General features: G+C 21.6%; 1 protein-coding gene across 1 annotated transcript; it reads right to left on the reverse strand.

Annotated features, from left to right (window-relative positions):
* On the reverse strand, positions 1-27,601 carry LOC128954648 (GATA zinc finger domain-containing protein 14-like). Its single transcript, XM_054300250.1, has 4 exons — positions 27,158-27,601; positions 2,404-3,333; positions 1,002-2,306; positions 1-716 (listed from the first exon to the last, which is right to left on the reverse strand). The coding sequence occupies exons 1-4, from the start codon at positions 27,330-27,332 to the stop codon at positions 1-3; spliced, it is 3,126 nt and encodes a 1,041-aa protein (XP_054156225.1). The 5' UTR covers positions 27,333-27,601.
* Positions 27,602-27,626: the final 25 nt, after the last annotated feature.

Here is a 27,626-nt window from a genome sequence, read left to right on the forward strand (position 1 = left end):
TTAATAGTTTAGTGACCGATGTTTGGTGACCGGGGTTTGAGGGGTAGTCGAGTTGAAAAACTCGGCCTTAGCTTTGGCCACTTTTTGGCGAATAGGACTCAAATGCGGTACCGATTTGACCATCAGTTTATCATTTAGGTGGTGACGATTAGTTTGTTGTCTATTATTGTTGTCATTATTATTATTATTATTATTGTTGGCCAGTCGTATAGTTTTGATACCATCGGCTATTATTGTTTGAGTGTCATTGACACTACTATCTATCCAATCAATCTTATTATGGCTACCATTGCTACTAACACGCATACCATTAATATTAATATCATTATTATTATGATTATGATTACTATAACCATTGTTTGTGTAATCATTGGGCAAAGTCATAGTTGTCGTGACTGTAGTGGCAGCTGTTAGGATCGGGTGTTGCTTGGGATCCATGAGTTCATAGTCACCGGCGCCAACACCACCATCACCAACACCACTATGCGTGCCATTAGATAATACCGTAGTATTATTGGTGACCACTTTGGATGTGGTGGTGGTGGTACTGGATGTTTGGTGACTCCTGTTTTCGTGACTATTATTGCCAATCGCTGTTGATTTCCCATAACTAACCCCTTGTTGTTGATCATCGTTGTCGTCCCCGTCGTCCTCCACTTTCGTAGTGGTGGTCGTCTCTATTCTGACATTGACTGAACTGTTGTTACCACCATCAGCTGATCCACCAATAGTAACATTATTATTATTATGATTATTAGTAGTAGTATTCCCATTCATTAAATATTTATTGACTAATAATGGTTTATCCGATGATGTAAACCCATTATTATTATTATTACGCAAATAAAAACTTTGATTATTATTATTATTTGTATTACGATTAGTATTATTATTAAATTTATTCACAAGTAATGGACTTTTATTATTATTATCTCTATCTTTAGATCCGTTGTTGTTATTGTCGATGGGATTGTTGGTGTTGTTGTTGATGTTGTTGTGGCTGTAATTAGTTGCCAATTGTTGTTGGCGTGTCTGAGCTGCTACTGCTGCTGATGATGACGATGATGATGACGGGTTGACAACATCTATAAGTTGATAGTCTTTTAGCTGAACCCCAGGCACTTGTTGTTGATGTTGTTGTACCTCATCTACCAGTCGATGGTCTCCTCTATAATTGCTTCTCATATTATAGGCTGTTGTTCTCCTTTGATCGCAATTACCATTTATTAATCCATCATTTGTTGTTGTCGTTGTCGACTTAATTGGCTGTTTGTGATCATATCTATTGGTGCTATTATTGACTTGTCTGTGAAATTGTTGATTAGATTTAGACCAATAATTAGTATTATTATTATTAGTCTGATTAATGTGACTGTTATTAGTGATGTCGTGTTTTAGTTGTTGCTGTTGTTGTTGCTGATGATGAACATCATTGATCAACTGATGGCTGATTAGCTCAGTTGCTGTTGTTGTTGTTGKTGGATAACAGTTGCAATTACACGTACAGATAAAACAGTCGTCTATATTAGTTATAGTAGGAGAAGCCGCTGAGGAGTTACCAGTATTAGTAGTGATGATGGGAGCGATACTACTGCTAGTGGTTATAGGAGTGGCACTATTAGTGTTGTTGTTGTTGTTGATGATGGCACTGGTATTGTTAGTGGTGGTAGCGATGGGCATCAGCTCTAATTTGTTGCCATAATATTTGCATTTAGACGCTAATGACTTGTTGTTGTTGTTGCCATTAACTCTTGGCTGATGATGATTATGATGCTTACCATTAGTGGTTAGGTCTCTATTATTTATATTATTATTATTATTATTCATACTATTATCTAAACAATTACAGCGATTATGTTTATCCTTATGATGATGATTAGCACCATTATTAGCACCATTATCTTTATGATTAGTATGCTTACTATGATGATGATGATTATGGGAACCACCATTATTATTATTATTATTTTTGGCCAGTGCATGACGRCTGGCCTGTTTGATGATAACCGTATAGTCTTCGGGTCCGCATTTTATTGTTTGCGTACCYTTGGATTTGGTTTCGGTAATCATCATCAGGTGATCATTATTGTATGAAACAATGGCACCGTTRTTGTTGTTGTTGTAGTAGTATTGATTGTAACCGTTTAGATGACTATTGTATGATTGGTGATTAAATTCGGGAAATTGAGCCGAAAAATTGGTCGACGATTTGGCCGCCGGCGTCGATGATTTGGATGTGTTGGCCGTACCACTGCCACCGCCACTATGACTACCCAATCGTAGAAATTTGCTTAAAACCGATTGCTCTGAAAAAATTTTTTTTAGTTAATTATAAGTTAGAAAAAAATTATTTTAATTAAAAAACAAAAACTTTTTTTCGCCCCCAACAAACAAAACACTTACTTCTGTGGTGTGTATCGTCTTTATTGCTCTTATAGCTGTCCGATGTGGTTGTGGTCGACTCCGAAGCAGTGGTGGAAGTGCTCAACGATTCGACAACATTTGGTTCGAAGAGTTCATGTTTTTTGCGGCTAAGTTTGAAACTACGGCTTCGTTTGAATGTTGCCGACATTCTCGGCGTCGGCGACGGCGACGATTGATCCGTATAGTTGTTGACCGATTTGTTTTTGTTTGATTCCAGTCTCAGRGAAGCACTTCTTCTTAACGATGAACTCAGTGGTAAACTTGACTTCTGCTGYTGTTGTTGTTGTTGTTGTGGTGATTGTCGTTTGCCGTCCGATAATGTATTGGACTTTTGCTGCAAACTAACCGAATTATTGTTGGTAGTGATGGTGGCCGAGGCCAACGACAATCGTTTTCGATGATAATCATCGCCGCCGATAACGGTCGGCTGCGGAGTAGCCCACGACTTCTTGCTGGARCTCTCCTCTGAACCGCCGCCRCCGCCACCGCAATGTGTCGATCCAGACTTCCCATGCAATCGGGTAAACGCTTCCTCACCGGTAACCAACATATGCTTTTGCATTTCAAGACTTTCCAAGTCTTCAATCGAGTTGTTACCACCACCGCCACCAACACCACCGCCACCGCCGCCATCGTAACGATAGGTCGGCGCCAATGCTGTAAAACAATCGCTATGTATATCGTAGAAGAGTTTCTTGTTTTGGACCAACGATTTCAGCGATTGTTTCAGCACTTTATCGGCCGGTAGTTCCATATTTGGGAACTCCTGTTGCAATCGTCTAACAATTAGATCAAATGTGGCCCTAATATGTCTAACATTAAGTTCATTAACGCATTTGCACAGTGCCTCCGATAACGGTGTGAATTGGGTTTGATTTACTACCGATGTCTCAATGTATGAAATATCGCCTAAAATAATAAAAACACAAAAAATTTAAATAAATTTAATTTAATAGAGAAAACTACTGTATAAATAATCTAACAAATATATATATAATAATCTTAATAATAATAATAGTTTATATTTATATACAGAATATACTGTGTATATATATATATATCATTTTTTGAGATAATTAATGGTTTTTTTAGAAAAGTGTGTTTAAATAGACAGAGAGAGAGAGAGAGAGAGAGAGAGAGAGAGAGAGAGAGAGAGAGAGAGAGAGAGAGAGAGAGAGAGAGAGAGAGAGAGAGACTCATTTACTATACTAATGGTATTATTATTATTAATATTAATATTTGTGTTATTAAATTCAGCGCTAATAGCGCTATGAATTTAATATATAGTTTTAGGCATAACTTGTAATCCCAGTGTGTTTTAAAAAAGGCCTTTAAATCTCTCTCTCTCTCTCTCTCTCTTACCTCAAAATAGATTACATTATAATGCAAATCAATGTCTTTAAAAAAAAATTATGTAGAGTTAGGGAGTAGTAGTAGTAGTAGTAGTAGTGATAGTAGTAAAGCTTTAGGGGGGTCTAATAGTTAGAGGCGGGTGTCCCAAATAGGTAACACTGTGTGTATAGTATTATTATTAGATAATAGTGTAAACAATAATCACACAATTTTCATATGGAAAATAAAATTTATTAAGAAAAAAAATAACTAAACTATTTACTAACTATATATATATATATATATATATATAAGTATATATAAATTAGTACTGTTTACAGGTATGTGTGTATAAATGTGACTGTTTAGCTATATATATACAGTATATAAAATTATATATTATATGTAAAGTTTAAATACATGGCTATAATTAGCATCGGGTTCTCTGAAACAAAAAAAAATTAAAAACAGATCTCTCTCTCTCTCTCTCTCTCTCTATGACTAAAAAAAATATTACGTGAAAAAACTTATGGCGCTTACGGTTAACCTATTTATAACACAACAGTATAGTTAAGTTTATCTCTCATTGCTATCGACTCTTATATACAGTATATATATATGTATATAATATCTTTAATATACAGTATATATAAATATAATTTTGTTTTGTTTGAAGACATGACTTAGATTTTTACAAACAAACAAAAAAATAATAATAATAAATATATTTTTTTTGTTGAATATGTATATATTTAAAATAACAAAAAATAATAAAATAAATATCATCAAAAAAATTATGTTTTCACAAATTTATTATACAATACATATGTGAGAGAGTATTATATATATAATAATAATAATAATAATTTTTGATTTTGATTTTATCAATCAATAATGCCTAGTAATCCTAAAATTATTAATATTACTAATACTGTAATAATAGATAAAATTAGATTTTTGTCAAAATCATGTGAATTATTGAATAAAAAAATATATTTATATCTTTTTTCGTGAAAATATATATATATACTAAATATTTTCACATTTAATTTGACACTATTGAATATTTAGATCACTTGTACAGTATATTACAGTATATAATAAWWTATATATACTGTATATTAAAAAATAAATTTTATTTAGGAGAAAATTTTCCCTTTAATATCACTTTTTTCATTATTATTATTATTATACTGTACTTGAATTGTATAACAAATAATAATAATAATAATAATAAAACAAATTAGTAAAACACAATATACTGTATATATTATGATTTTATAGATATATATATATATATTTCACTGTCAAAAACACACTAACAATTTGATTCCCAATTTTGTGACAAATAACCAAAAAAATAAATTGTTGTGAATTTTATTTGCTATGAAAAAAATCATATAATATATATCTAATATAAAATACAGTATAATACAATAYATAATAAATTAGACTACACAAATCAGTCAACAACAAAAATTTATAAATATTATTATTATTGACTGTTAAAAAAATACAATAATAATTGTATGATTATCAGTATGATATATATATGATATATRTATAGTCCTATTGAATAATAGTAAAAATAAATCAAATTTTTTTAGAGAGAGAGAGAGARAGAGAGATAACAATAGAGATATTATAAAACACACACAAAAAATTGCAAATATCATCACTAAATAATCACCTAATTTTTATATTATTATTGATGAGCTTTTTTTATATTTTGATAACAACACAACAAAAATAAATGTGAAAATTTTACGCCAATTACTCCAGATTTTTACATAATATAATAATAATAATAATTTTCAAATAGTTTTTATTTGTATCTAAAAAAAATTTTCTTAATATGTAATTTCATTTTTTTTATRTGTAAGCAAAAAAAAGTTTGTATAATAAGTTAATTATTATATTTTATGATTCATTAGGAATTGCTATACATATGATATACAATATATAAAAAATTACAACAAAAAATATAGTTATTTTTTTAATTATTATTTTCATTATTTCTATGATATATAGATTGTTATATTTTACTTATTATTTCTATCAACAAAAAAAAATAAAATAAAATAAATATACAGATAATTGTAATCTACATGATTTTGGTCAATAAGATACAGTACAACAACAAACTAAAAATTTTTWAAAAAAATAATTAATGTGTGTAAGTGTTATACAGTTATCATAATAATAATAATAATAATCATAATAACAATACAGGTATTTAAGACAATTTAACAATCATTATAATAAACTAAGAGATAGAAAAAAATACTATTGTTTTTAGTCACCTTTTATTTATTAACAATCAAACCAACAATAAAAAAACGAAAAAATATATTTAATTACTTTTTTTAACGAAAAAAACTAAAACCTAACTAATTCATTATGTTTCAAATGTTTTTAATTTTTTAGTTTTTAATTTTATTTATTTCAATTTCAATAATATTAATAATATATTGTAAATATATTCTAACTAAAAATAATAATTATAATAATAACTATAACTTTGGGATTGCATAATATTGGGGAGAGATAGGGTACTTAAAAATTAGGTGTTTCCCCAATAATACCGTTTATTATTGTATATATAATAAAAATACTGTATATATATATATATATATATGCGGTTGAATGCACTTTAACGGCGTGTCTGACCAACAATTTATTGGTTATGTATACTTACAATACGGACTTTTTTTTAACAAAAAAAAATTTATTTTATAAATACAGTATATATATATAAAGTATAAATAATATATAAATTTATACATATGGGTCATCACAACATGCAATAATAGTGATAATAATAATAATAATAATACTATATTTAATCTATCATATTATTATGTGATAAATACGGTATTATATTATATATATATATACCTGTATATATAAATATACTGAATTGTATATAAATTATATATACATAAATGTTATAACAATGACAACCCTATCCTATCATATCTCTCTCTCTCTCTCTCTCTCTCTCTCTCTCTCTCTCTCTCTCCTACACCCGGGCTATCATATCGTAGACAATGATAACAATTTTATGTATAAATTTTTTTGTTTATTTATTAGTAAAATAAAATAACAAATCTATACATGAAATCAGTTTGTTTTTTTGTGTGTACCSTAAGCCCCACACATAGACACACAGCTGTACAGTTCAATGCCATTAATAATAATAAATTTTTTTATATATMTATACTAAATGTTGTGTTATGTATTTTGATGAGTATTTCAATTATTCAATAAATTTTAGGATTAAATACAACACACGTATGTTATTATTATTATTATTATTAACAACACTAACAGGAAATCTTATATAAAAATATTAAATATATAATAATTAAAGTCATAAATAACTAAAATATATATATTATATAAAATTAAAGTGTTGTAATAATATTTATAATATTAATTTACTGATAATTTGACAGCAAATAAATATTAAGCTATAAATAACATTTGTATTAGTCTTATATAGTATTTATATAAATATTTTTAGAATAAAATTGTTATTTGAATTATAATTGAATATAAATTATAATTAAATTGTTTATTATTAGTATTATTATTACTACTGTTGTTATATTTAAAAAATGCATTACAAGTATATATATATAGAGTACATATATATATATAATATAGTATATATTTATATAACAAAAATTGCATAACAAATACACACATTTCTGATAGAGAGAGAGAGAGAGAGAGATAATTATTTTTAAAACTAATGCTCCAAAAGTTTGACACTTTTCGTGATTTCAATTGGATTTCTCCTTATATTTGAAGCTCACGATTGAAAACAAGATTAATTGAATATATCTTTTTTTATTATATTTTATTTTAATAATAAACTATTTTTTAAAAAAACGAAAATAAATATTATTTTTCTTTAACTCATTTGTTGAGTCAAACAAACAAAATAAAAAAAAACTAAACACTATTTTCTTCCTGAACTAACTAAACACTTAAAAAACTTTTTAAGAGAGAGAGAGAGAGAGAGAGAGAGAGAGAGAGAGAGAGAGAGATTAGTTAAATGGATTTAATTTTAGTTAAAAATTTAGTTTTAGTTAATTTTTTCAACCAAAAAAAATAAATAAATAAAATTTTAAACGCGAATCAAAAATCATTAATATTATAATAATAATCTCTCATTTAATGATGTGTTTCTGTGTGTATGTGTTTTAAGTCTACATTTGAAATGTGTTTTTTTGATAAAATTTTTTTWTATATATATTTAACTACAAGTTCACTAACATATATATATATATATATATATATATATATATATATATATATATATATATATATATATATATATATATATATATAATTTATGTGTAATAAATCTCATTACTTGAATTATGAAATGCATTGCAAAATCAATTGAAATATTTAATATTATTATATACAGTACAGTATTAATATATAAAAAAACAGGTGATTGCATGTATGCATTAGTTGATCATTTAATTTTTTTATTAATACCAACCATTGATAATTTGAAATTATAAAAAATTATAATAAATGACAAAAATATTATTATTATTATTTATAAATACAGTATATTTAGTTTCATCAAAATATTAATATACATTATAAATAGTTATTAGTTATACTAGTATTTGCTGTTTCATGTTATATGAACCCAAATAATACTAGTATTATACTGTAGTAACAGTTTATTATGTGTTTAGTATTGTGTTTAGTTAATACATATAACTTTGAGGAAAAATATATAATAATTTAGTAATAATAATAATAATAGTTTAACAAAATAAACACAAACACACACATAGTTAATATACATGTGTCACATATAAATGATCCAGTATAATTATTATAGATCACATTATTATTATTATTATTTTTATAATACCTGTATTAACATTTTACACTATWTTGAAATAACTGTATATAAACTTTATTTTTTGTTGGTGTTATTTTAAAAGTTTAAAACCATTTATTTATTTATTTTTTGATTAATTTTGTGGTTAACCCTTAAAACCTGTTAAATGCATTTTCCGAGTCTATCTCTCTCTCTCTCTCTCTCTCTCTCCAAAAAAAGTCACCAATAATTTCATGTCCGGATAGAGAGAGAGAGAGAGAGAGAGAGAGAGAGAGAGAGAGAGAGAGAGAGAGAGAGAGAGAGAGAGAGAGAGACTATTAGATTAGAGACAACTTTATCACTGAAAAACAAAAAAAAATACGGAAAACTACCCATTATTTTGTTGTTTATTTGGCAATAAATGCAATTCAAATGAGACGACAATTTATAATTGCATTTATTATTTCAACAACAAAAAAATCATTTTTGTTTTATATGGATAACATTTGTCAAGAAAACTATATATATATATATATATATATATATATATATATATCGATAGTTTACTATAATATAAATTTACTGTATATTGAATATATTTTTTAAATGTTCAAAAAATTTCTGATTATCGATTAATCAAATAACTTACTTAAGTTACGATAATATTATATACTATAAGTTTGTATCGCATATACATATATATATATATATATATATATATATATATGTCCTAAAAGCGGAACTCTTGTATTAATCATTTAGTTTTTCAACAACAAAATAAACTAAAACTAAAATAAATTGTTTAGATATAAATTACATTTAACTAAAACTATATAAAACAAAAAAAWTTTTAACACACAAAAAAACAATTTCGGATTAGATATTASAAAAAATTCAATTTAACTCATTTGATTAGTAGTAGTAGTAGTAGTAGTAATAGTTAGTAAAGTATATATATATATATATTATTTGCTGATATGATAATACATAATAAWATAATAATATAAGTTGTAAAATACCATTACTTTATAGTAATATACAGTATATGAGAGTAATATCTGTAAAAAAAATAAATTTGATTTAAGCAACAATAAAAWAWATATATWWATTTCCATTAGTATAATACTGTARGTAATTATACAKTATATTAATATATATTAATATAATATATTTGTTAGTTAACAAAAAAAATAATAATGATATCAACAGTTCATATAATTTAATATACAATAAAGTTATTATCATTATTAGCACTCAATTTAAAATGTAATTTATTATATATATATGTRTGTGGTTTCTATACAATAGGATTTTTAAATGACATAATTTGAGTCCTCAAAAAAAATTATGCCTTTCCTTGACATTTATATTTTTTTGTTAACATATATATYAAGTCAACAAACAGTTAATTTAATATAAATATATATATATATATAAAATACCCCATAGGAAAAAAAAATACTCGGAGGCGTCAATATATATACATATATATATATATATATACTAATTATAATATTACTATCAATATTATCATATTATATATCCATATATAGACATCAATTTTTTTGGGGGGTACTGTATTTAGCCATTAATGTTAAAATGATAATTATTATAATTTTTTTTGTTGGTGTTTATTTTTAGTATCAATTTATTTAACGAGATATCAACAAACAAACAAAAAAAGAGTAGAAAAAACTTTTAATTTTAATTTTGAACCAAAAATAAATAAATAAAAATATAAATCACTTACTTATTGTATAGTAAATTATATTAATATTTATTTATATATAAATAGTATTATATATTAATATATAATATACTGTATTRTATAATACACATACATAAATACATGCATGCATTGATTAAAAATTTTATTTTTAAAAAGTTTAATATATTCACGAAATTTTAATTTCAATTTATTTTTGTTTGATTTGTTCAATTGGTTTAACTATAATATAATAGTTTTAATGTATAGTACAGTAAACTACAGTAAAGTTTTGATTTTAATGATAAAATCGATAGCACTTTAATGAATTGAGATAACAGTAATATTGTTATGAAAAAAATAGTGATTATTATTATTTATTAATTAATTTTTAACTTTTAATAATTAACTTTTTTAGCTCATATTTTTAATTTTGATTTATTTAAATGTGACATAAAAAAAATTAAATTTAATAATATTTAATAATATTAGTATAGTTTTTTAAACACCCTACAGTAATAATATATTCAAATAATATTTAAGCTAGCTTAAAAAATTAGTAATTAAGGTAAAACAATTATAATTATACCTTAATTAATAGATCCAATGGCACATAAAAATTAAGTAATAATAATAATAATACTAATTATTATTTTTAATTGTATCAACAAATAAACACATTAAATAAGTTTTATTTTTGTTTTTTTTATTATAAATATAAATAATAGTGTGACCCGTGGGGTATATACTTGTAGTAGTAGTAGTAGTGTTTCAATATTATATTGTAATGTATATCTTAGACATCAATCTATATGTTTTTATATAATATATATATATATATATATATATAGTATATATATATATATATATATATATTATATATAATAGCAATTTAGATCCTCTTTTTTAGTGATGATTTAGTATATGTATATCTATATATAATTTATTTTTTTATTATTATTGCCCCTTAACTTAAAAATACAGTAATTATGACCTCAACTATATATACATACAAAATGATAGTACAGTTATATATATATATATATATATATATATAACAGTTAAGTGATAGCAATAAAAGTGTTGACATTAAACAACACACAAAAAAAACCTGAATTTTTTTTTGGTGTCTTTCAGTTAATTTATTTATTTATTTGTTTGTTTGAACTGAAAACTTTTGGTCATTTGATATTCAAATTATATATATATATATATATATGTAGTTATAAATAAATAGTTTGTATATAAATTAAATAAATATCAACCCATTTATTAGTGTCCGACGACCACAAAAAATTATATTTAATTTTTTTTTTAAAAATAAAACAAAAATGCAAATTAATTAGATTGCAAATAATTATTGTTTAAGGTTAGGCCTAATATGGCACACAAAATGATAATTTCAAACCAAATATTTTTTTAWWAAAAAAAAATTGGTGTCTTTCATTTAGGTTTTTTTATATTCAATTTAAAATTTTTTTTTTTAAAAAAAACAGTATATTTCTCATTTAAAAATGGGACAATAAATTTTTGTTGAAGATTAATTGCCGCACACAAAAAAACAGTATATACTGTATATAAACATTATATATATATATATATATAAATAATATAAATATATATCGCGTGAGACCTAAACTTGTCAGAGACTGTGAATATACCCCTCAAAACAAATACTATGAGAGAGAGAGAGAGAGAGAGAGAGAGAGAGAGAGAGAGAGATAAAGAGAGACAAAGATTTAGACAAAATCATAAAAGTCCTGCAAATAAATAAATAGAAATATATATAAAAGTTTTATTTGAAACGACATTTTAATTAAAAACAAACAAACAAACAGTCAGTATTATGACTTAATCATCGATATATATATATATATATATAGAAATAAAACTGGAAATAACTAAATAGCTATATATTTATATAAAAATATATATAAGTATTATATTATTATTATTATTTTAAGTCATGTAAATATAATATTTTTATCTATCTTTCTCTCTCTATATATATACTATGTATATACTRTACACTGTATAATAAAAATTATTATTATTATATATAAAATTAATTTATAGTATTAAATGTGATATTAAAATAATTTTTATGATTGAAATGAAAGGGTCAAAAACACTTTTCGACAAATGTTTTTATTTTTCTCTTTTAAATAATAATAATAATAAAAAAATTATATACTATTTATATAAATAAATATTATAAATAAATAAATAGATAAATATAGTAAAAAAATTTTTTTAAAAAACGTATTTTTGTTGTAATAAAATTTTTGTGTTTGTTTTAATACAAAAGTATTTATATGATTTAATTAGACTTTTTTTGTTTAGTTTACTGTATTTGTTTGATAAAACCAAAAATTTTGATAATTATTTATTTATTTTTTCAATTAATAATAATGTTGAAAAATTATAAAAATAATTTTTTACAACAAATTAATTTTATTTTAKTATTTTTCAATAATACTAATTATTAAAAAAATTATTTTTTAAACTATAAAACATAATAACGAAAAACATAATAATTAATATTATATTATAAATTATTTATAAACTATCGATATATTCAAATCTATGCTAATCTAAAAATATATATAAGATTCATATATATATATATATATATATTATTATTATTATTATTTTTTATATATATATTCAAAACACACATAAGTGATTGACATAACATTTAAATTATATAATAAGTTACAAACAATTAGCAATAAAAAAATTTATTTAAATTAAGTAATAATAGGTGTGTTCAAACATATACCGATTTTATTTTATATTAGTTAAAAATATTTTATTGATTTTATTTTCCTATTCAATTCAATTAATCTATTATTAGCCTAGAAAATATATAAATTTTATTCAATAATATATATAATTGTTAAAACTATTTAAATTATTTACATATTATGAGTATTACAGGTATTATTATTATTACTACTACAGTAAATACCATCAAATAAACAAAAATTATAAGATATTTTTAAAAACATATTTTTAAATAACGTGTAAATTATTAATTAAAAAATTATGCGTCAATTTTCATATAATACAATATTTTTTTTAATAAATTTTAATTTAATTATAATTGTTTTTTTCCAGAGAAAAAACATATGTATTGGAAGTACTCCTACACTTAAAATTAAAAAAACTAATAATTATTTTATTATTATTATTAAAGTTAAGCTTATTTTTATGTTTTTTAAATACATTTTAAAATAAACAAACAAATCTTCATTTTAAAAATTAAAAATACAATATATATATATATATATATTTAGTATTTTAAGTTTTAAGTACTTTAAATGTTAATGTTTTTTTGTGAATAATAATAACAACAACAATAATAATAATACTATTATTATTATACAATTTATTTTTWWAAAAAATAATAAAAAGATTTACAAAATAAAGTGATTTAAAGAAAATGGTTTTAACAATCGTTATACTATTAAAATACATGTATTATAATATCAATAAATCATTTATGTTTTTGTTTTTTATATATACAGTATATATCTGTTTTGAAAAAACATTATATATATATATAAATATACAAAAATGAAAATTGTATTTCAATTATGAGCTAAAAAGCATTTTTTGAGCGATGAGTTTGTAAGAAATATATATATATATTATATATAAAACTGTTTTTTATTATTATTATTATTATTATTTATTATCGATTAATCAAATGAATTATAATTTATTCAATATATCGCTTCTTTCATAATAATAATAATAATATGAAATTCATATTAATTTTTTTGACGCCAATTGTATCAAATATTTTAGTTTTTTTTAGTTTTCTGTGTTGAATAATAATACAGTATTATCTAATAAATTAAATAATAGTTTAATATATTTATCTAAACTGTATAATACTGTATCTAATTTTTTTGTTTGGTTGATATTTTGTATAATTTTATTTCAAAAAAATATTGTTTTATTACTGTATTATATAATAATTTTGTTGTTTGTTGGTTACATTATAATGTTATCGATATGTTATGCTATTATACTGTGTTATAATACTGTATATATTTATATATTTATAATTATAAAAATATAATATAATACATATTAAATATGTGTTACAATTATTTATTTAACGTTTGGTAGAGAGAAAAAAATGAGATCAAAAATAATTATTTATTAATAGTTTACAATATTATACTGTATTTACTGTAATGTATAATAAATTTATTTATATATATATATAGAAAAATTATAATTTACTCAATTAATAAATTTATTAATGTAATTTATTATATAAATTTAAATTACATTACAAAATGACGTGTTAATTGTATATTGAATTTCTCATTTAAATATAATAAGTAACAAAAATAAAATAAAATAATAAATATCATATWTATATATATACTAAATTAAATATAATATTTTTTATTATGTTATAATTTTGTTTTAAGTATCTTGTTTTGAAATCACAAAAATATAATATATATATATATATATATATATATATATATATATATATATTTATAGTTAATTGTATTACTAAATAAATAAAATGAAAAATGTTTAAAACATATATTTTTTATATAAATAATACTTAACTTAAATACTTTATATTTTTTTATTTGATACCACAAATTGATATCAAATTAAAATMAAAAAAATAAAATAAATAAATTCATAAATCATTATAAATCATGAATTATATATATACTGTATATATATATATATGAAATAATTGATTTTTTAAAAATTTTGTTTAATAATCTTATGTTATTACAATTGATAATAATAATAATAATAATAATAACCGGAATATTTAAAATCTTAAAATTTTTTATTATTATTTATTTAAACTTTCTCTCTATTTCTCTATAATGTATTGTATTTWAAAAAATCAAAAAAAATATTATAAAGTCTATGATTTGTGGGCGGCTTTTATCTGTCATTTAGTATATTATTTAAATTTTTTTTTAGTTTTATTAAATCATAGATTACCTATTTATTAATAAAAATAAAAATCTAAAAAAACTATTTAACTTAATTTATGCATTTAGTGTATATAGCGATTATCATTTATTTAGCTATTAGTTATTAGTTTTATTTTTATTATTTATTGAAAATTATGCTACATATGAATATAATTAAATTATACATTTATATTATAACATATAGTTGATCAACAATTGAGATATATATTTATATAATCAGTTATATTTTTTTTTTTGATAAAAAATAAGATTAAATGTTTTGGAAAATRAATGTTTAAACATTTTTTGTTKAAAAAATACTTTAGATTGTTATATAAAAAAATATTTCCACTTTTATTAGCTTTATTATATATATAGATTRTATATACGGTACTAACTGTTTATATTATATATATATATATATATATAATACATAAAAATATTATAATAATTGATGGTTTCTATTGATAAAATGCCGTTTATTTAAGCTATAATTTTGTTTGAAAGTGTTTTTTTAAATTTTAATCTTAATGTTATATATATATACTGTATATATAAAGATATAATGTATACTAACTATAATTGTATGACTATATATATATACTGTATATTTATCTAAAATATTTTTAATAAAATAATAATAATATTTTTAAAAATAWATATATATATATACTATGATATAATAACAAAAATAAGCATATAATTAGTTTATTTTTTGCATCGCATAAATTATTTTTTTAAAAATGTATTTAACTTGGAGTTAATTTTACTAATAAAATATTTTAGATAAATATTATGGTAATACTAACCGATAGTTACTTATTTTTATTTAAAAATAAAATGTATTTATAACTGATAGGCATTTTTTTGTTATCTATAGGCATAATAATACAATTTATACAGACTATCAATTTTTTTYAAAWAACTGTAAATACCTATTACAGGTAATATTGTAAGTTAGTATAAATTGATTTTATAAATATTAGTAGTAATAACAATAACAACAAAATAAATATATTGCCATTTATAGATTAGTAGCAGTATTTAGCATATATATATATATATATTATAAATTATATGTTAAACAGGTATTTCAATTTTATATACAGTATATATACAGTATATATAATATACTACTAGAGATAATCAGMTTTTTGTATAAATAATAGTATTATTATTAGATATATATTCATAAATCATATCCATATATAAGTATATTGTTGTATAATATTTATAAATAGTTATATACTGTATATATATTTACTAATAATATTTAGTATTACATTGTATATAATGTATAAATAATATTTGATTATTAAATATTGTGCACAAAAAATAAAAGATATTTGATTTTAATCTCCTATTTATAGACTATTAATTAATGTTTAAATATGTAAATAATATTTATCCTGATTTTGTCAATTTCAATAAATATATATATATATATATATAAATATTATTTATTATATAAAAATTAAATGTATTTATAAAATTACTATATATATMTRTATATTATTAATAAGTAAATGAATTAAACAAATACTAAAATATTATCCTTAATTTGATTTTTATATCTCAAACAAAAATCTTTTGATTATTATTTAGTTATTTATTATTTTAATTTATTATATATATATTTTTTGAACAAATATATCGCTCTAAATATAGAAACTAAAAACTTATTAAAAATTTGTAGTTATTTTTTGTTTGTTTGTTTGTTTCATTCAAATTATAATCAATAATGAAAAAAAATCATTGAAAATGACTTGAATGACCGCAATATCATTATATAATATTTTTTTCAAATAATTTACTAATAATAATAATAATAAAAATTTGTTGTTAATATTAGATAGAAAAACGTTTTCATTATTATTATTATTATTATCTTTTAATTTTTTAAATAAATAAATAAATTTAATGAAACTAAAAGTTTGCTGAAATGCACACCAAAAAAAATATAAAATATAAAAAATAATAAAATCAAATAAAATTAAATAAAAATCAGCAAAAATCCGGTAAATGACCTCATAATATGTGTGTATGTGATGTGGAAAATACAATATTTTCTGAAAATAATATATATATATATATATAATTATAAAATATCATATACTGATGTCATTCATCTAACATTGATATAAATTTATATAATTATTAAATAAAAAAAATAATAAATGTTTAGTATWTACGTATATATATACAGTATATAATATATATATATATATACTATATATACTGTAATTATTGCAAAATTATAAACTACACCTATGTTGAAAAATTGCAATTTTAAAAATRTTTTTTTTAGTTAAATATATTTTTTTTTTAAATTAGTAACATTTTTTTGGGCAGACAGAGATAATATAAAACAATTTTTATGTACAATAATGATAATAATAATAATAATAAAAGATTATTAATCCATTAGTGTGTGGTATTTATTTAATATATTTATGTGAATATAAAATATAATACATTTTTTTTAAATCTAAAGCAATTTTAACCAAAAAGATTTTTCCGCTAAAATTTCCTTATATTTTAATTTATTTTATTTTCTTTAAAGCTAATTATATATTGTTATAAATAATAATAATAATAATAATTGTTAATTTAGTTTAATGTATTAAATATTGGGTTTGAATTGAAATAATTTTTATATTATTTTTCTCTTTTAATTTTCTTCCGATAAGTCTCTCTCTCTCTCTCTCTCTCTCTCTCTCTCTCTCTCTCTCTCTCTCTCTCTCTCTCTCTCTCTCTCTCAATATCTGTAATTAATTGCCAAAAGTAATTGAATTCAAAAAATAAAAATAATAATTATTATTATTATAACAATAATGAATATACTAATCATAAATACATTGATTGAAATGCTAGTCTCTCTCTCTCTCTCTCTCTCTTTCTATTATCTCTTATCTAATTTTAGCGATTAATTCATTCAGAAATAATGAGAGAAAAATTTTTTAACAAAAAAAACTATACAAAAAAAATTTAATCCATTGTTTTGGTTTAATATGTATGCAATCATATGTTGTAATCAAATTTTTTGGCAGTAATGTTAAAAAAAAAATACAAAACACAAAACAAAATATCTATATATTTATTTGATTTGTTTTATTCGGCCAAATGGTGTCATTGAATAACATATTGTAAACAAAAATTTTTTAGTCGGGCTTTAGTCTCAAAAAATAATAACTTTTATCTCTCTCTCTCTCTCTCTTTCTTTCTCTTCAATATAAATAATTGCATATCTTTTAAAAATTATTTTTATTTGCTTTTTACTCAACAGCTATTTTATAATTATTAAGTATTAATATATATATATATATATATATATATATATATATATATACCTGTAATATAAGGGGAACCGGTATATGGGGTCAGGCAGTTATGGCTAACATGTAACGTATTTTTTATTTTATTAAGTAAAACATTAAATATTATAATAAATTTATACTGTATTTTAAAATACTCTCCAATAAATTTATAAATAGGGTTTTATGTTAATAATAATAATAATAATAATAAATTTCTATATAAATACTAAAATAAAATACAACATTTTACTTACATATTATACATGAAAAAAACATTAGAAAATTAACGCTTATTTTTTAATAATAATAATAAATACAATAAGTTATTATTTTTTGATTTTTTTTTGTTTTTTTTCGTTTAATGCTTATTAATAATTTATACAACAGTTTGTTAGTAACATAWATATATATATAATGTTGTTTTATTATTATAAAATAATTTACGATTATATTTTTTCAGTTTAAAAATCTATATTTATGACCAAAAAATAAAAATAAAATAAACTGTTTAATCTAGCAATAGCAATAATAGCACTAATAATAATAATAATACTATTAATATTAATAATCTAGTTTAAACAAAATTATTTTTAAAAAAAACTATTTATAAAATTTAATTTTCCAATAAATACATTGAATTTATTAATTTAAAAAAATGATAATAATTATTATATATTTGCAGAAAAAAATCTATTAAAACATTTTGTTTTAAAGAATAAATTCATATATTTTTAAAAAATATAATTTTTAAATACTTAAAAAAAATTGTGGTCAACTCACAGTACTTATCTAATAATAATAATAAATATGCATTTAAATTATTTTTTTTTATAATTCATGTATATATGTTTATGTGTTTGATATATATATATATATATAAATAGGTTTACATTTTTCGTAATTTGGATAAAACATTAATAAATATTAAATTTTTTATTTTTCAGACACTCCTACATCTATATCCACTCTAGATTTTTTGCGATAAAATTTATTTATTTTTTTTAATTTAAATGTGAAAATAAATTTTTACCTAAATATCCAATTTTAAGTCTCTCTCTCTCTCTCTCTCTCTCTCTCTCTCTCTCTCTCTCTCTCTCTCTCTCTCTCTCTCTCTCTCTATTTATAAACTAAATAATTAGTTATAATTTTTTGGGTGCTTATTTTATTACTTAATAAATATATATCCTGTATATACAATATAATATATAAATTACTTGTAATATTCAAAGTAACTAAAAAAATAAAAATTAAATAAATTATTTTTTATAATTATATGTAGAGTACATAATAATAATAATAATAATAAGAGGACATTAGATTTATTAGATACAGTATAGTATATATATATATACTGTTTATATATATATATATATAAAGTGTTATTAATTTTCATACTCCTGTACTAAGTCATCGATTTACTAATTATATTATTATTATTTTTTTGTGTAACCCATTAATTAATACACTTATTTTGCTATAAAAATAAGTCATTTTCCTAGCATTTGTGTTGTATATATGTATGTATGTATGTATGTCTTTATATACTGTATGTGTGTATCAAAATAAAATTGTAATAATAATTTGTATATTTAAGGGAATTTAAAAATGATTTAAAACTTATTATTATCATTTTTTTGTCAAAAAAAAATAAATAAAATAAACATATATTTATATATAAATCCTGTTTTTTATACGTACACACAAAACACTTATAATTTTTATGACTTAAACATACATATACTGTATATAATATAATATAAATATATGTACTGTATATTTAACAAACAAAAAAATATGATAATTATATAGAACAACACAATATATATATATATATGTTTTATTTTAATGAAAAAAATTGTTTTATTTTACATTATTTTTCGTTGTTGTAAAAAATTAAAGTATAAATCATAACTTATGAGAGAGAAAGAAATAGACGGCAAATATATGTTTAAAATTAATTTTTTTTAAATAATTTTTCTTAAATATTTAAATTTAATTTATAAGTTCAACGACGCTCTCTTAAATAATAATAATATAAAATGAGAAAATAATTTTGTTGTTGTTGTCTGTATATCATATATCATATATTTTATATTATTATAGTTAAAAGTAATTTACATAACAATTGGCTAAACAATCAGACAAAATGGACACAACATTTAACAATAAATGTATACAAATACTATATRTATAAACTTTATATATATATATAAAATATATTTCATGGTATGCTTAATATAATAGACCATTTATGCTAATGTAAACTTCATTTATATAATGATAAATATAAGCAAAAATAATAATAATAATAAATAAATATTAAATACTTTATTATTATTATGCATATAATCTATTGTATTATACATTATAGACACTTTAATATAATCTATTGTAATAGTCATAGATATGTTTGTATTTATTATTTATACAATTAAAGCGACAACTTTTTATTTTGCTATTATTATTATTACTATTATTAATATTAAATAAGTTAAGAGCCGACTAACAACTATACAATTTTTTTTATTATAGATATATTGTAAATATATTTCAACAAATAAATAAATAAAAAATACATGAATACAGTACTATATAATACATGAATTTATTTATTATTATTATTATTTGATATCCAGGAGTGAAATTTCAATTAACATTTGCTGTTAATTCCTGTATAGTATAGTATATAATAGTTAATGTTATTTGTATTTATAAATACAGTACTGACTGTTTAAATATTATAAATATATACAGTGCTATACAGTGTTTGGCAATTTTTTGTGTTTTTGTGTGATTCATAATAATTATAAATATAATATTTGATACACAGTTTGAAAAACAAATAACTAATTTATAAATCGCTTTGTAATCATAACTAATAGTTTTTTTAAAAAATACTACATAACACCCCAGTGTGTGTGTGTGTGTATGTGTGTGTATGTATGTGTGTGTATGTATGTGTGTATGTATGTGTGTGTGTGTGTATGTGTGTATGTGTGTGTRTGTGTGTGTGTGTGTGTGTGTGTGTGTGTGTATGTGTGTGTATGTGTGTGTGTGTGTATGTGTGTGTATGTGTGTGTATGTGTGTGTATGTGTGTGTATGTGTGTGTSTGTGTGTGTATGTGTGTGTATGTGTGTGTATGTGTGTGTATGTGTGTGTATGTATGTATGTATTTATGTGTATGTATGTGTGTGTATGTGTGTGTATGTGTGTGTGTATGTATGTGTGTATGTGTGTGTAATTCAATCTCAACACACATACTATATATACAGTATATATATAAAGTTATATAACTGACAAAAAAACAGTTACAAAATATCTGTTAAACTGTTTATTTAACAAATATTGATATAATGTTATGTTAATAATAATAATACTAATACTAAATAAATAAAAATAATATTTATGAGTTGCATAACCAATTTTAAAAACTATATATTTATTATTATTATTAATATTACAGTATTACTTATAATTTAAAATAACAATAATAACAAATCAATTGTAAATATCCGACAATTTTTTTGTTGTTGAAAAATATTTTTTATTTTATTAGTTTGTTTTCATAACTAAATTGTTATATTGTTAAGTTATTTTTGTTATTTATTTTTTTTGGCTATTTGCACTAGGTTATATTATTTTTTTGGTACCACACTGTGTATATAGTTAGTAAAACTAACTTAATATACAGTGTATATCATCAGGTAGTCATAAAAAAAATTGTCAAAACAATAGTAAATATTTTCAAATAATAAATGTTAATAATATTTATAAAAAAAACTCCCATTAATTTAATTTTATTGTTGCAATATTTTTTATTAATACATATTTACGATATTATACTATATATTGTAATGTTATAATAATATGTTATTTAATATTCAATAATAATGAAAAATATTGTGTAATACACTATAATTTTAATTTTTTTATTTATTTTTTTTAAATTTCAATAAATCAATACAATACTAAACATTATTTAATAATGGATTAGTACTGAAAGTAAAAAAATAATTTATATTATAATTGATTTATAATAATAAAGAAAGTTATTCATAATATATTTTTTTTATAGAAATTATTATAATTTATTTTTATATTATATAATAAATATGTTGTTATATTATGAATAAATGTGTGTCTTTTTTCTGGTTAAGCAATCAATTAAAAGCAATTTTCAATAATTAAATATATTTATATATATAATAATAATAATACTGTATATTATATTTACTGTAATATATTGTAAATGTAATACTTTTATGTGTGTGTGTGTGATATATAATATAATTGATGTATTATATACTGTACTTATAATAACAATTGGTAATTGAATATTACAAAAGTTATGTTTAATTATATGGTGTGTGTGTGTGTSTGTATGTATGTATATGTGTGTGTCTGTATGTATGTATGTGTGTGTGTGTGTGTGTGTGTGTGTGTGTGTGTGTGTGTATGTATGTATGTATGTATGTATGTATGTATGTGTGTGTATGTATGTGTGTGTATGTATGTGTGTGTGTATGTATGTATGTATGTATGTATGTATGTATGTATGTATGTATGTATGTATGTATGTATGTATGTATGTATGTATGTATGTATGTATGTATGTATGTATGTATGTATGTATGTATGTATGTATGTATGTATGTATGTATGTATGTATGTATGTATGTATGTATGTATGTATGTATGTATGTATGTATGTATGTATGTATGTATGTATGTATGTATGTATGTATGTATGTATGTATGTATGTATGTATGTGTATGTATGTATGTATGTATGTATGTATGTATGTATGTATGTATGTATGTATGTATGTATGTATGTATGTATGTATGTATGTATGTATGTATGTATGTATGTATGTATGTATGTATGTATGTATGTATGTATGTATGTATGTATGTGTGTATGTATGTATGTATGTGTGTGTGTRTGTAATACATACAACAGCTGTATGTAATTTAAACCAATTTATTATATTTTTTGGWTACAATAAATTAAGTATTTAAATGAACAAGGAAAGTTTCACATAAATTGTATTATTTTTTGCAAATAATTATTACATTTTACATGTATTTAATATTATTTATTTTTCTTTTTTTTAAATAAAAATAATGATTATTATTGTGTTATTATTATATAAATATTGTTAATACTAGAAAAAAACGATTAGTAGGAAAATGGTTATTCAATTTATTATTATTCAATTTATTATTTTTTTTATTGTTAATCATTTATAATAAAAACATTTAAATAAACATTTGTTTGTTTAAATGTTTTTGTTTTGTTTGTGTGTCTCTCTATTGCTATCAAAGTATTATCATATTAGGAAAAATTAAATTAAATTATTATTTATTTAATTATTATTTAAATATAAATCAATTACTTTTACTTTTTTGTTTTGCAAAACTAATAATTGTTTTTTTATTTTTCTTAATGTTTAGTTTTTTGAATGTTGTTTAAAATTATTAAAAAATTAAAATTGCATTTAATTTATTATTAGTTTTTAGTTTTTTAATGTCATATATGCCCAGTAATGTCATAATTGTGTGCAATGAAATAATTAAATGAAAAATTTAATTTTTCAAAAATAATAATAATAATAATAAAATACAATTGTTTAATTGCCACTTATACTACTASAGTATATATATAATGTATATATACAATATATAAAAACAAAAAATGAYTACTAAAACAATGTATACATAGTTAAAAAATTAATTGCTTTTTAAAATAAAATGATTTTTTAAAAAACACACGTTTAAATGGCATTTAATTTTTTTTATAATTTTGAAATATCAAATAAAAAATATTTTACAACACTTTATATATATATATATTGATATACCAAATAAGGAAACACTATAACACACACATACACACACACACTGGGAAATAAAATTAAATATAATTTTATAAACTTATATATATATATATATGAAATATAGTAATAATAAAATATAATATAATAAAAAATACTAATTCATTGTTTTATAGCATCCAAAATGCTTGTTGTTATTATTGTCGTCTATTTAAACAGAAAAATACAATTAGATATATACAGTATATATATATATATATATAGTATATCTGATATATACTAGAAAAACATATATATAATTATGAATACCAGAAAAAACGGCTATTCATTTTGGTTGTAATTTTTTTTTTTGATTTTATTATATATATATATATATTGTTGTAATACACGTAAAGTATTTTTTATTTATTATTATTATTATTTTTTGCTGAAAACCTATTCAATTGGAGGTCATTGTAAACTCTCATAAAGTTTAAGTTATATCATATATATATTTAGAGAGAGAGAGAGAGAGAGAGAGAGAGAGAGAGAGAGAGAGAGAGATTCACTTTAGATTTTTAACTATTATTATCATTATTTGCTTATACTCTAAAAAGTTTATTATTAAATAGGTTTTGAAAATAAAATCAAAAAAAAGTTTTTTGTTTAAATAATAATTTGAATTTAAAATTTTCGGTTCATATTTGTTATGATTGTCTGTTATGTTATGTTTTGTTAAGTGAGAGAAATTTTTTTTTTCATTTTTTTTTTTTTTTGGTTAAATATAACAACAAAACCATGATTTGTATCAACACTACAGTACAATGTCTATTGAAATATTTTATATGTATATATCATAATTGATAAGACGTTTTTTGGTTAACAAATATGCGAAATATAAAATTTTGAAGTATTATTATATATGAGATTATTTTATTTTTTATTTTTTTAGTGATCACTCGTTAAGATCCACTCAATCGATAACAATAATAGGTTTATCATTATTATTATAATTATTATTATTAATGATAACTAAATTTTTTTWTATTATTGTTGATGCACTTCAAGTGCCATTTGTTTTTACAATGAGTGAGAGATATATTATTTATTTTTATTTATTTATTTATTTAATTTTTTTGATTTCTCATACCCCAGCATATTATGTATTAAGTTTTTTTTATGGTAAAAAAATAAATATTTATTAGTACTGTATATTAATAGCATACATAATATGTATTACATACATACATACATAGATATACTSTATACCTGATACAAATAATTGTAAATTTGTTTGTTTGTTAGTTATGGGAAATTKAGGGCGACTTTACTTTTTTAAGAGAGAGAGAGAGAGAGAGAGAGAGAGAGAGAGAGAGAGAGAGAGAGAGAGAGAGAGAGARGCGATGATGAGTTCAAAACTTTTTATATAAACTAACAACAAAAAAGTTTAAACATATAACACACAAATAGACACCACACACACACACAACACACACACACACACACACACACACACACACACACACACACACACACACACACACACACACACACACATACACACACACATACACACACACACACACACACACACACACACACACACACACACACACACAYACACACACACACATACACACACACACACATGTTTTTTAATCATTAAAAAACATTGACTTAAAAAATATATATAATTACAAAAAAAAATATTACATTAATATTAAAGGGAAAACATAAACTCATTATTTCATTTTAAATAAATTAAGAAATAATTTATATTTATATWTATATATATTGTTTTTTTGTTGGTTATGATGCAAACACACAACAACACAACAAAAATGGGGAAAAGTTATAAAAAAAATGAAACACAAAATAAAAGAGGGACACAATAGGGTCCTTGAATTATTCATACCTGTGCTATAACTTAGGAAAAGGTATGAGGGTTTATGGATATAGTATATATACAGACACTAACTATTTTGCTGTTGAAGTACTGTATTGTATCGTATAGTTTGGTTATACTGTAGTTRTATATATAATTATACACTAATTTTTAGTTTTTGATTTTTTTTGGTGGAGTAGTCACCTCTCTCTCTCTCTCTCTCTCTCTTAGAGTTCCCAACTCATGCAATACATTATGATGATGAGCTCCTACCTAAAAATAAAACAGGGTTTGGGTCTTAACWAACAAAAYAAAATAAAAAACCCCAATGAGATGTTCATTACCCAACACATACATACATATATATATATATATACACACACACACACACATACATACATACATACATACATACATACATACACACACACACACACACACACACACACACACACACACACACACATACATACATACACACACACACACACACACACACACACACACACACACATACATACATACATACATACATACATACATACATACATACATACATACATACATACATACACATACATACACACACATACATACATACAGACACAGTCGGAACCCTATTAATGATATACTTTCACGCCATTCATTGGCCCTTAAAATATAAGTTGAATAACAAAAATAAAATATATATATATAAAAATAAGAGACACRCCATTGGGAACAAAAATTTCAGACATTTTATGGGGCATTACATTTGAAAGTAATTTTTATCAGTAATAAAATATATATATATAATATATATATATATATATATATAAAGTCAAAGAAGTGGATCCAAGAGATCCAAACACTTACCAATAAAGTCGATTTGAAAACCTTTCGGCGATCGCAATACACGGCGAGACCATTGCGACCGAATTACTTCCAGACAAAAGTCGGTTCCGCCGATCAACAGTGTCGACGGCTGAAGAAATCCCTGAAACTCTAGCTGTGATAGACAACTGATCAGATAGGGATTCCAGACGCTCATCGAGTTTTCTTTGATAAACTCTTTGAATAGGGACCGGCCGTCCACATGATAACTGTCCACTGATGATGATGAGGACGGCAATGGTAACGGTGGCGGCGTCGACGACGATGGTAACGAAGCGCACGTACACTGTATGGCCGGCAGTCCCGTTGCCGCCGCCGACCCGTTGATGTCGTTGTGTTGTCCAATGAATGATAGCCCTGGGACTCGTAGCCGATGGCCGAGTGTGGGTATAGTTGTTGGTGTTGATAGTGATGATGATTATTATGTTGTTGTTGTTGAGCACTGTTAGCA

This window comes from Oppia nitens, unplaced genomic scaffold, assembly GCF_028296485.1.
Source record: "Oppia nitens isolate AA-2021 unplaced genomic scaffold, nextdenovo-longstitch-racon4-pilon3 scaffold28_pilon_pilon_pilon, whole genome shotgun sequence".
Classification (NCBI taxonomy): Eukaryota; Metazoa; Arthropoda; class Arachnida; order Sarcoptiformes; family Oppiidae; genus Oppia; species Oppia nitens.